The sequence below is a fragment of the Colobus angolensis genome, unplaced genomic scaffold (genome assembly GCF_000951035.1).
Source record: "Colobus angolensis palliatus isolate OR3802 unplaced genomic scaffold, Cang.pa_1.0 Scaffold51, whole genome shotgun sequence".
Classification (NCBI taxonomy): domain Eukaryota; kingdom Metazoa; phylum Chordata; class Mammalia; order Primates; family Cercopithecidae; genus Colobus; species Colobus angolensis.
Genome location: NW_012118599.1, coordinates 12,705,002 through 12,716,622, shown reverse-complemented (window position 1 = coordinate 12,716,622; position 11,621 = coordinate 12,705,002). Strand labels below are relative to the sequence as shown.

The following is an 11,621-nucleotide window of genomic DNA, read 5'->3' as shown; positions in this document are numbered from 1 at the left end:
ATAATGAAAGGGAGAAAGGATATAAAATCGGGATGATGATGGCAGGCATGGCAAAGTGGACAGGGACAAGGAAGAGGAAAGCAAGGGACCTCCTTTTTCTTTGGTATTCAACACATGAACAAAGCTTGTTAACGAATGTAGACTGGGTAACAACAGGGCTGGTGAGGGAGGACGATGTGGGTGGCTGTGGGGAAACTCTTCCCAAGCATCCTAGGGGTGGGCCAGGAAGGGGACCAGATGGACATCACAGGACACAGAGCAGGGAGCGGCTATTCTCTCCTGGAGGGGCTGTGGGTCCAGCAGGCTTTCGGATGAGGCCTTGGAAAGGCAAGGACAGGTTGCCGACTGGAGGGCAGGCAAAAGGGCGGAGACAGGCCAGACACGGCGGCCGCAGTTCACTGACCAGGGGTATGGCCTAGGGGTTCTGGTGCCAAGGCTGAAGGGGAACAACTTGGCTAGCCGCTCTCTGGCCGGCGTCGTCACGCGGCCTCCCAGAGCTCCTGTTGCCCTGCAGTGGCTCCTAGAGACTCCCTCCTACCCAAGTCCAAATAGCTGCAGGAGGGAAGTGGGAGAAAAAAAGCGAACCAGCTTGAGAAATGGCTTGACGTGCCTGCGTAGGGAGGGCGCATGTCCCCGTGTTCCTTGTACGTGGCGGCCGCAGGGGCTGGAGGGGGTCCCTCCCGTAGCGACTCCACTCTCAGAGTGCAAAACGGTACGCCCGCAGAGTCGCCCCAGGTGCTTGGGTGTTGTGTGATTGACGCGGGGAAGGAGGGGTCAGCCGATCCCTCCCCAGCGCTCCATCCCATCCCTGAGGATTGGGCTAGTACCTGCGTCTTCTCGGACAGGTCCAGAGCCGGTCTCCGGGTGGGGTCGCTGCAAAAACCCTGCCCTGGCCGCAGCCGGAGAGGCGGAGCCCCGCGGGGAGGGGGCGGGCGGGGGCGGGACCGCCGAGACAGGCCTGGAAACTGCTGGAAAGCCGCAGTGCTGCCGCGCCTTCCGCCGCATGCCGGCAAAGAGTCCCGCCGGCGCCCTCCCCCCACGCTGAGATACCCCACACCGCTAATCCTCCGCCCTTCCTCTGCTCGTGGGAGAGTCAGCATCTGGGGCTACCCAAGGTCGGGTCCCGAATGCCAGTCCCTCTGTCGGGATGCGAAATGTGTAGGGCATATACTAGGAAGAAGATTGGGTATGGGAGCGGCGGTCGGAGTGGTTAGTTGCGTCCGTTCTTTTTAGGTGTTCCCCCCGCCCCCGGCCCCGTCCTTGGGTGTGGGGACTCTTGCCCCACAAGTTTTAGGGAGGTCAATGGGTTCCTCGCCGGTAGAGACACCGTATATGCCAAATGAGCACTCCTTATCCCAGCTCTTGATGGGGTCAGGTCCTAGACGTGAAGATATGGGGCTGTGATCACAAGCAAACGTGTGGGTGGATCCGTTGCTTGGGTTCTTCCCCGCCCCCTCCTTTTTTCGGACCATGACGTCAAGGTGGGCTGGGGGCGGCAGGTGCGGGCTTGACAAGCATGCTCCTTTAAGGCGGAGGGATCCACGGGAGGGTGGCTGTTCTGTGCTTCGCCTTATATAGGGAGACTTGGGACACGCAGTAGCTCTCTCTAGTCACTCCGGCGCAGCGTTTGTGCCTCCTGGTTATCAGAAACCAAGCCCACGGTGTTCTCTAATACGTGTAAGCCTTTTTTTTCAAGGTAAGGCGGAATTCTTCGCTAGGCTTCTTTGGTGCTCTTTCGTGTTGCTCTTTTTTTCTGTCCTTTAGGGAGCCTAGATGTCGGGGTGGCTTGGGGATAACGCCCTGGATTTTTACAGGGTGAGGGTAGTGGTAGGTGAGGGCTTTTGAGTTTTACTCGGTTTTCTCTAGTGTGCTTGGGCGGTGGGGCTTTACTCTCCGCTCTTCCTAGCCGTAGCGAGGTGGGGTGCGGGGCTGCGGCAGTGCGCGGCGGGCAGCTGCACGTGGTGGCCGCGCGGCCCGGGACGCTGCCATTTTTGCCCCTCCACTTCCGGACACGGCTATAGGGTGTCGGAGGGGGACCGGAGGATGGCAGGGGTGCTCGCTCGGGTGACTCAGCAAGGCCCTGTGTGACTGGCTTTGCCACCTTTCTTACCGGACGCGTTGTTAAAGCCGCCTTGGGTGCTTTGTTTCTGTGAGGGTTCATGGTGTGGGAGAAGCGCTTTCGGTCTCCAGCACCCCATACTCTCTCCTTCCAGATCTTGCAGTCCCGGTGGAGCAGGGGCGGGGAGGGGGGCAGCTTCTGGAAGATTCATGGGCTCCCTCCTCCGCCCGTCCTCTAGAGCTGAGATTGTTCTGGAAGCTTCTGGATTCTGGCGCCCCGCCCCAGTGCCCGGATGCTGGGGCGAAGGAGGGTGCACGGCGGCGCCCCCTCCTCGCGTGGTCCCTGCCGACGCATGTCCGGCAGTGACGAGTGTCGGCCTGGTGGTTACGGCCACCATCTTCCTTGTGTTGGGTTTGGTCCTGTTCTGTAATTTTGTCCTGTGAAGGGGTCGTAGTGGAGCTTTTGTCTTATCGATTCTTTGTCCGGATTTAATTGCCCTTCAGGCGGGTATTCTCTGGATCCCAGGTTATTCCTCCCTGCAGTGTGGGGCAGGAGTGTCCTGCCCTTGGGCTGGTCTTAGGAAGACATCTCAGGGGGAGCAGTTTAAAGTTAGTGCCAGACTAGTTACTTTGATCTCCAAATGAAGAACTGTAGGTAGTGATTTTCACATTTAAATTTGTGTAAAGATTATTTGGGATGTCTGGATACCTGGGTTGGACCAGCATTATGAGTTTCTGCCATACTACTACCGGATGACGCCGAGCCTGCTGGTCACCACTCTAAGTAGCTGGGTTCTTTGACGTTTGTTTGAAGAACATTTAGCTTATTTTCTTTTTCCTTCTGAATTTTCAGGCTTCCCACTTAGTGTGTAGCCTGAGATCTTTTTAAGAGAATGCTTTTTCAGTCTCTTCGGAAGGGATAGTACTCAGGTCAAACCAGTCTCAACTCTAAGGTCCTAACAAATGAGATGACCTTTAGTATTTTTAAATATGAGGCCTTCATGTTTTGTAATTAATGATAATTTTTATTTTAGATGCCTGAGGAAGTGCACCATGGAGAGGAGGAGGTGGAGACTTTTGCCTTTCAGGCAGAAATTGCGCAACTCATGTCTCTCATCATCAATACCTTCTATTCCAACAAGGAGATTTTCCTTCGGGAGTTGATCTCTAATGCTTCTGATGTAAGTGCTCTGGTTTCCATATTTGGTGTGTTTATTTTTTTTTTTTGACACTCTAGAAGAGAGGAAAGGAGTGGTTTGGGCTTTGTTGGGGACTACTATTTAAGGGGGTAAACTTGCAACTATTCCAAAAAGATTTGTCTTAACTCTCTGGCTATCTTGAACTTGAAAGGGAAGGGACTATGTCCAGAAAAGGTGGGCTCGTGGAACTAACTGTATTTCTAAAGCCTCAAGATAAGGGGCAATCAGATTTGAGGCTGAGAGAGGTAAACCAAGATTTTCTTTGAAGACACGGGCTTTAAGAAAGCAAAAATGACCGAGCGTGTTAACTCGTGTTAACCTGTAACGCCAAGGCAGGAGGATCACTTGAGCCTAGGATTTCGAGGGCAGCCTGGGCAACAGCGAGACCTTGTCTCTGCAGACAATTAAATATTAGTTGGGCACAGTGGCATGTGCCTGTAGTGCCAGCTATTTGGGAGGATGGCTTGAACCAGGGAGGTCAAGGCTGCAGTGAGCTGTCATCCTTGCTGCTACTGCACTGTAGCTTGGGCAACAGAGCAATTGCCTGTCTTGGAGAAAGCAAAAGTAAGTTGCTGTTTGTATTATTTTCAGGCCTTGGACAAGATTCGCTATGAGAGCCTAACAGACCCTTCGAAGTTGGACAGTGGTAAAGAGCTGAAAATTGACATCATCCCCAACCCTCAGGAACGTACCCTGACTTTGGTAGACACAGGCATTGGCATGACCAAAGCTGATCTCATAAATAATTTGGGAACCATTGCCAAGTCTGGTACTAAAGCATTCATGGAGGCTCTTCAGGTACTGCAGTTCTGTTGGCATACACCCTTCATAGTCATCAGTGTTCTTTATTTTTTTGCTTCTTTAAATTTTGTGTTTGACTTTAAAAAAACTTGTTGGCAGGCTGGTGCAGACATCTCCATGATTGGACAGTTTGGTGTTGGCTTTTATTCTGCCTACCTGGTGGCAGAGAAAGTGGTTGTGATCACAAAGCACAACGATGATGAACAGTATGCTTGGGAATCTTCTGCTGGAGGTTCCTTCACTGTGCGGGCTGACCATGGTAAGTTAGCTTTTCTGTTACAAGGTAGCTGGGTTAGAGTTTTGTGGGCTCACCAGTAGCAGAAATTTTGAGCATCCTGTCAAGCAGTTCTTCATAGCAGTTCTGCTAATACTTCATTAATTTGGTGATGTCTCAACTGCATATGCTTTCACCCTGTTACACGCTTGTGATTAACTCTTCTAGGTGAGCCCATTGGCAGAGGTACCAAAGTGATCCTCCATCTTAAAGAAGATCAGACAGAGTACTTAGAAGAGAGGCGGGTCAAAGAAGTAGTGAAGAAGCACTCTCAGTTCATAGGCTATCCCATCACCCTTTATGTGAGTTTGGACTTTTAAACCTTTTACACTTAGCGTGCAGGATGTTTCCTGTTCTGGAGAATCTCATGGTCCCTGGCTTCTGCTTTTCCTGGTGTTTTGTACTCCAAGGCTAATTTCTGTTTTTGTTACTTAGTTGGAGAAGGAGCGAGAGAAGGAAATTAGTGATGATGAGGCAGAGGAAGAGAAAGGTGAGAAAGAAGAGGAAGATAAAGATGATGAAGAAAAGCCCAAGATCGAAGATGTGGGTTCAGATGAGGAGGATGACAGTGGTAAGGATAAGAAGAAGAAAACTAAGAAGATTAAAGAGAAATACATTGATCAGGAAGAGCTAAACAAGACCAAGCCTATTTGGACCAGAAACCCTGATGACATCACCCAAGAGGAGTATGGAGAATTCTACAAGAGCCTCACCAATGACTGGGAAGACCATTTGGCAGTCAAGGTGAGAAGCCTTTGCATGTTGGGTCAACATGCAAATATGGAGAGGAATGAGTAAGTGGAAGGGTGTTGGCAGGTAATAGACACATGGAACGTGTCCAGCTGATAAAAGAAATGTAAGAGCCATGTATTTTCACTTACTGATTACCCTGTCATAGTGAAGTGCCATCCTTCCTAATGACCTCACTTTCTCTAAAGGAAATCTGGGTAATGTCTACTGGCAGCCTTACACATCCAGGGTTCTGAGCAGAGCAGACTGTTTTCTATATACAGCTAGTATTCGTGTAGATCGTTGAGGGCATTAAGACTCAGTTTTCTTGGGAACTGCGTGTGTGTGCGCTCTATCCATTAGGCTTAGGGAGGATCATTCTTCCACTTTTAGGTAATTTGGTGTGGGGGCTAAAAGGCCCTCTTTTGAAATGTATCACTTGCTTATTTTTGGTTTCTCGCAGCACTTTTCTGTAGAAGGTCAGTTGGAATTCAGGGCATTGCTATTCATTCCTCGTCGGGCTCCCTTTGACCTTTTTGAAAACAAGAAGAAAAAGAACAACATCAAACTCTATGTCCGTCGTGTGTTCATCATGGACAGCTGTGATGAGTTAATACCAGAGTATCTCAGTGAGTATCTCTTTGGCCTAACTTAGCTGGGTGAAGTCTTGGGAGGTTTTCGGCATTCTGCCAGGATATCTTAGGTTAAGGGTTTTCTTTAATGCATAGTAAGTATAAGGGTTCAGGAGGCTATTAGAGCCTTCTGTTTGAATCTGGGTACCAGCTCTGGTGTAGCTATTTTTATTGAGCTTTCTCATCCTGGTTGATGGCAGATTTTATTCGCGGTGTGGTTGACTCTGAGGATCTGCCCCTGAACATCTCCCGAGAAATGCTCCAGCAGAGCAAAATCTTGAAAGTCATTCGTAAAAACATTGTTAAGAAGTGTCTTGAGCTCTTCTCTGAGCTGGCAGAAGACAAGGAGAATTACAAGAAATTCTATGAGGCATTCTCTAAAAATCTCAAGGTAAAGAGGCAAATGCTTATTCCCTTTACCACTTTCTTAGTAATTACTAACAAATTTTTCCATTCACATAGAAAGTGAATTGTAGTTAAGTTGGATTGTTTTTTCTCTTCCCACCCTTCAAGCTTGGAATCCACGAGGACTCCACTAACCGCCGCCGCCTGTCTGAGCTGCTGCGCTATCACACCTCCCAGTCTGGAGATGAGATGACATCTTTGTCAGAGTATGTTTCTCGCATGAAGGAGACACAGAAGTCCATCTATTACATCACTGGTGCGTTGGTTCTGATGGAAGCCTTTTTGGAGGAGTGGGGAGTACATTTCAGGGCTACCTAGGAACGGAACTGGCAGTATGAGGCATTTTAGTCACTGAGTCCATTTAATTACCCTACAGGTGAGAGCAAAGAGCAGGTGGCCAACTCAGCTTTTGTGGAGCGAGTGCGGAAACGGGGCTTCGAGGTGGTATATATGACCGAGCCCATTGACGAGTACTGTGTGCAGCAGCTCAAGGAGTTTGATGGGAAGAGCCTGGTCTCAGTTACCAAGGAGGGTCTGGAGCTGCCTGAGGATGAGGAGGAGAAGAAGAAGATGGAAGAGAGCAAGGCAAAGTTTGAGAACCTCTGCAAGCTCATGAAAGAAATCTTAGATAAGAAGGTTGAGAAGGTAAGCCATTCTGGAGCTAGGATATATTTTGTAACATACCTTTGAGGTGGGCTCCCTCACAATCATGTTTCTACACAATTAGTGGCTTGAGGCCCCCTATTTACTGTTGGAAGCCTTCTTGCCTCTTGTTCTCTTCCCTAGCCAGGTTTAAGGCTATTTTAATAAAATATGGCACAGATTAGGCATTGCTTCAGTTAACTTCTGAGAGTAGATAAAGTATCATTTTCTTTTTTTTTTTTTTGGACTGGATTTCAGCTCGCTGCAAATTCAAGTCTCCTGAGTGGCTGGAATTACAGACATGTGCCACCACACCCGGCTAATTTTTTTTATATTTTGTAGAGAGAGGGTTTTGCCAGGTTGGTCTTGAACTCAAGTGATCGGCCCACCTCTTCCTCCCCCTGCTGGAATTACAGGCTTGACAGTGTCCGTTTCCTCTTTCAAAGTGGTCACTGATCTAATGCAAATCTAAGGCTTTTGTGATTGTCCACAGGTGACAATCTCCAATAGGCTTGTGTCTTCACCCTGCTGCATTGTGACCAGCACCTATGGCTGGACAGCCAATATGGAGCGGATCATGAAAGCCCAGGCACTTCGGGACAACTCCACCATGGGCTATATGATGGCCAAAAAGCACCTGGAGATCAACCCCGACCACCCCATTGTGGAGACTCTGCGGCAGAAGGCTGAGGCCGACAAGAATGATAAGGCAGTTAAGGACCTGGTGGTGCTGCTGTTTGAAACCGCCCTGCTCTCTTCAGGCTTTTCCCTTGAGGATCCCCAGACCCACTCCAACCGCATCTACCGCATGATCAAGCTAGGTCTAGGTAAGCAGCTTTGGTACTTGGTGTGGCAAGGAGTTTGTGCAACTAGGCTCCTGTCTGGATTTGACTTAATGCTATTTAGTCAAGTCTTACGTGGCTTAATTTTACTTTAGGTATTGATGAAGATGAAGTGGCAGCAGAGGAACCCAGTGCTGCAGTTCCTGATGAGATCCCCCCTCTTGAAGGCGATGAGGATGCGTCTCGCATGGAAGAAGTCGATTAGGTTAGAAGTTCATAGTTGGAAAACTTGTGCCCTTGTATAGTGTCCCTGTGGCTCCCATTGCAGCCTCAAGTGCCCCGTCCCACCTGGCTCCCCCTGCTGATGTCTAGTGTTGTTTTTCCTCTCCTGTCCTTTTGTTGAAGGCAGGAAACCAAGGGTGTCAAGCCCCATTCCCTCTCTACTCTGACAGCAGGATTGGATGTTGTGTGTTGTGGTTTATTTTATTTTCTTCATTTTGTTCTGAAATTAAAGTATGCAAAATAAAGAATATGCCGTTTTTATACAGTTCTGCTCTCCCTTGTGAAGTGGATGTTATTCTTCCCTAGTTTCTCTATCCCCCCAGCTTTTGCTGTGTTCATGAGCACAGCAAGTTGAGCTGGTTTTGTAGCTAAGATACAGAATACCAGTGAGTCTTAAGAGTGCACACACTGAAGCTAAAGGCAGTTTTTCTGAAAAACTACCACGTAATAATGCCTTTTCAGTCAACCAAAACACAGGACCAAGTCCATTGCAGTAATTTAATTTAATAAAATAAAATTATAAGAGCAAAAAGTTACATTTCTAAAGTACCAAAACCTACAACAGGCTCATGGAGTAGAGCCTAGGGATCCAGGAGCATAGGAGGTGGTGGTGCTGGGCAGGGTCTGCATCCCCTTTCCACAACACAGCACCATCTTCACTTCACCCTCCTGGGAAAGCAGCATTGGAGCCTACACCGCTTGTGCTTTTCTCACCAGGGTAAGAAATGCAGGTATTTGCAGAGAGGAGGGAGTCTGGAAGGCAGCAGAGCCCAGCTAGGGCAAGACTTAAGGAAACTTCTGGGAGGGGGAACTGTTGTGGAACCTACCTATGCCCTCTTGACCCCAAATTCCCCCTCACTGAGGACTGTCTCTACCCTGCGGCTCAGAATAAACTGCCTGCTGGAAGATGGGTGACTTAAGGCAAAAGGGAAGGCTGCCTCCTGGGCTCCCCACCCCCTGCTGCAGAGCTGGTCTATGATACTGAGAAAACACCTGCATTTTGCCCTTTGAGCCAGCTCCCCCAGGTTACAGTAGGAGAGAATCAGGCCCTCTCCACCCTCAAACCTTCTGCACAGGAGACTCAACAGGCACAGCCTTCTTTCCCCGTTGCTTTAGACGGCCCCGCGCGTAGACTCTGAGCAGGAGGGCAGCAAAAACCACAGCCACTCCCAGCCCTCCCACCACAGTGACAGTGTGGCCATAGAGAAGGCAGGAAAGAAGGATGGCAAAGGCTTGGCGGAGGGTCATGATGATGGTGAAGACAGCAGCCCCGAACTGCCCAATGGTGTAAAAGATGAAGAGCTGGCCACATGCAGAGCAGATGGAGAGTAGCAGGGCATGGGCAGCAAACTCACTGTGTCGCCCCATGAAGCGGGTTCCCTCCAGGAGGGCCCCCTGTTCTAGCAGTGAGCCTACTGTGAAGAGGCAGGAGAAGAAATTGACCCCAAACATCATCTGCACCGATGACATCTTATAGGCAAATAGGGCATCCTGCCAGTTTGAGGTGAAGCTGTCAAAAGCAATATAACCTGCCAGTAAGATGAGGCCTGAGAGTGTGGTGGCCGGAGAGCTGCGGGGCTCTGGTCCGCTGGATAGCAGAAACATGCTGACCCCGATGGAGATGAGGGTGGCTGTCAGGTACTCCCAGTGTTCGTAGCTGCGCCGAGACACAAGCTTTCCCATCAGCATGACAGGGATCACCTTAGAGGCCTTGGCCAGCACCTGGGTGGGGAAGCTGACGAACTTAAGAGCTTCGTATTGGCACCAGCTGCTAAGCACATTGGACAGACTCGCAAAGGAGTACCGGTACATGGGTGCCCCATGCCGGGGCTGCTTGCAGAGGACACAGGAGAGGCCAGCCACAATCAGTGCCAGCACTCGGTTCATTAGCACCAGGAACTGCGAGTCTGTAAAGCGCTCACCCGGTGATGTGGCTGTGGCCCCATAGCTACGGGTCATCACTCTTTCCTGCAGCACACCCCAAGTCAGGTAAGACACCTGTTGGGGAAGGTAGAGGCAAAGAAGACAATAAGCAAGATAATGAAAAGGTAGACAAAAATTCTCCCTCTTCTTCAGGATGATGCCTAAGTGATTCAAAGGAAAATACACACTTCTTGGTTCCTCTGTAGAAGTTTCTTCTCCCAAGTCTGGATTCACCTTGTAGGGAATCAACTGTGTGTGAAAAACCCACTCAGGGAGGCAAGAACTCTCAGAACTGGGCATCTGTAGTTCAACATGATATTCAAGGGGGAACTAGTACCCACTGCAAAATGCCATGGGGCCCGCATCTTAGCACTCCTCACATGCAGTACTAGGGGAAAGCTGAATGGCTCCCCCACAATTTTATCAGTGGGTTTACAGTATGTGAGACACCAGTGCAGGAAGGAAGTATAATAACGGCACAGTAGAAATCCCAGAGAATAGGGCAAGTCTTCTGCACCAGACATCTCGAAACAACAGCATGAACTTTCAGTACCAGTGCTGGAGAGGAGAAGAGGAAAGAAAAGAGCATTTCCCCCAAACACCTCCAAGATGGAGGTGCAGTGTGCCCCTGGGAGCAGGACATGAAACACCAACTAGCAAAGCTCTGGGACTGGTAAAATGGAAACCTTCGCAGAATCCCTGCCCACCGGCATCCAACCCAGGAAGACAGCCTGAGCCCACCTACCTACCTGGAGTCCTGTGGCACAGAAGAGCAGCTTCAGGGCCTGCCACATCGGGGTGGTCTCTGCCGCCTCTGTTCGGGGCGCCAGGGGAACCTCATCAGAGGCCTTGGGCTCATTGCCAAAGACACAAGCTTTCACCAGGGGAAAGCAGAGGCCCCTACCTGAAGAAAGCACACAAAGTCAAGCCCCAAATCTTCTCCGTAGCACTTCCTCTTCCCCAGAGCAGCCAGCCTGCCCTGCTGTCCGGCCTACCGTCGTCCCGCCCTCTTCAAGTCATATCCCGTTTGGACCGCTGGCCAAATACCCTCCTTCCCGACCTAGCTCACTTCCCCGCCCTTGCGTCACACACCGGTCTCCAGGTAGTTCTTCCGCCTGAAGTACTGCACCAGGAGGTAGCCAGGTACCATAAAGCTGGCATAGCCAGCAGCATTCACCAAAAATCGGAAGAACCATAGCTGGGTCCATGACTCCGGAGGGCCTTCGGGAGTCTCCCCACCCGCCCCTAGGGAGGGGAACGCAGCCAGCACCACCACTGCCCACCACCTGTAAGGAAAGCGGACATAAGCATTAGGGCGCAGTTATCCCCTCCGCCCTCCAGACGGGACCACACTGGAGTAGTGCCCGGAGTCTCCTCCCCGCCCCCTCCGCTGCAGCTCCGGCCGGGACAAAGAGTGTCTCTCTCTCTCTCTCTCGAGGAGGGGCGAGGGGACGCCGGCGCTGGCCCGGCAGGGCTTCCTCCCTCCCCGGGGGTGGATCCGCCCTTCTGGCCACATAGGTCTCCTCTGTTCCCTCCAGCGCTAGCCCGCTGCTCAGGCCAGAGGCAGCGCCCCTTCCCCCACCCTCCCCTCCACGTTCCTAGGGCGTCAGGGTACCCTGCCCCTCCGCCCGAAGCTCCCCAAGGAGCACAAAACCAAGCCGCACCCCCTATTCCCACTGGCTCCTATGCTGGCCTACGGCCGAGCAGCCGGGACCCCACCCGGCCCCCAGTGCAGATGTGCGGCAGTCACGTGGCCCGGGGGCTCGGTCACGTGAGCTCACCACTGCCCTAGCCCCCACCTGGCGTCCATAGTCCAGGCCGCGTGGGGTGGAGGGGGACCGGGGAATGCGAGTCCCCGGGCCGCGCGCCCCCTGCGCTCCCTCCGCCGCCTCCA

General features: G+C 51.3%; 2 protein-coding genes across 14 annotated transcripts in view; one reads left to right on the top strand and one right to left on the bottom strand.

The window, feature by feature from the left end:
- Positions 1–669: 669 nt before the first annotated feature.
- Positions 670–8,069, top strand: HSP90AB1 (heat shock protein 90kDa alpha (cytosolic), class B member 1). Of its 5 annotated transcripts, none has more exons than XM_011960314.1 (12): positions 670–845; positions 3,093–3,239; positions 3,849–4,055; positions 4,158–4,317; positions 4,501–4,634; positions 4,768–5,076; positions 5,525–5,690; positions 5,894–6,084; positions 6,207–6,354; positions 6,475–6,743; positions 7,234–7,567; positions 7,678–8,069. In XM_011960314.1, exons 2-12 carry the CDS (start codon positions 3,093–3,095, stop codon positions 7,785–7,787), a joined length of 2,175 nt encoding a protein of 724 aa, XP_011815704.1. In that variant the 5' UTR covers positions 670–845; the 3' UTR covers positions 7,788–8,069. The 5 variants fall into 5 exon arrangements, with proteins under 5 accessions (XP_011815704.1, XP_011815707.1, XP_011815706.1 ...); XM_011960317.1 differs by lacking the exon at positions 670–845 and adding an exon at positions 1,031–1,696 and having other exon boundaries at positions 3,849–3,923; positions 4,170–4,317; XM_011960316.1 differs by lacking the exon at positions 670–845 and adding an exon at positions 1,031–1,696 and having other exon boundaries at positions 4,188–4,317.
- Positions 8,070–8,288: 219 nt separating this feature from the next.
- The window catches only part of SLC35B2 (solute carrier family 35 (adenosine 3'-phospho 5'-phosphosulfate transporter), member B2), a 3,807-nt gene continuing 474 nt past the window's right edge, over positions 8,289–11,621 (bottom strand). Inside the window, exons 1-4 of one of the 9 annotated variants that reach the window (XM_011960327.1) lie at positions 11,527–11,621; positions 10,820–11,013; positions 10,473–10,631; positions 8,289–9,802 (exon numbers count right to left, since the gene is read on the bottom strand). In XM_011960327.1, coding sequence (XP_011815717.1) covers positions 8,864–9,763 — 900 coding nt within the window. In that variant the 5' untranslated portion in view covers positions 9,764–9,802; positions 10,473–10,631; positions 10,820–11,013; positions 11,527–11,621 and the 3' untranslated portion in view covers positions 8,289–8,863. Of the gene's footprint in view, positions 9,803–10,472; positions 10,632–10,819; positions 11,014–11,309; positions 11,445–11,526 lie in introns of those variants that run through there. The other 8 variants (XM_011960319.1, XM_011960321.1, XM_011960320.1 and 5 more) reach the window with 8 other exon arrangements.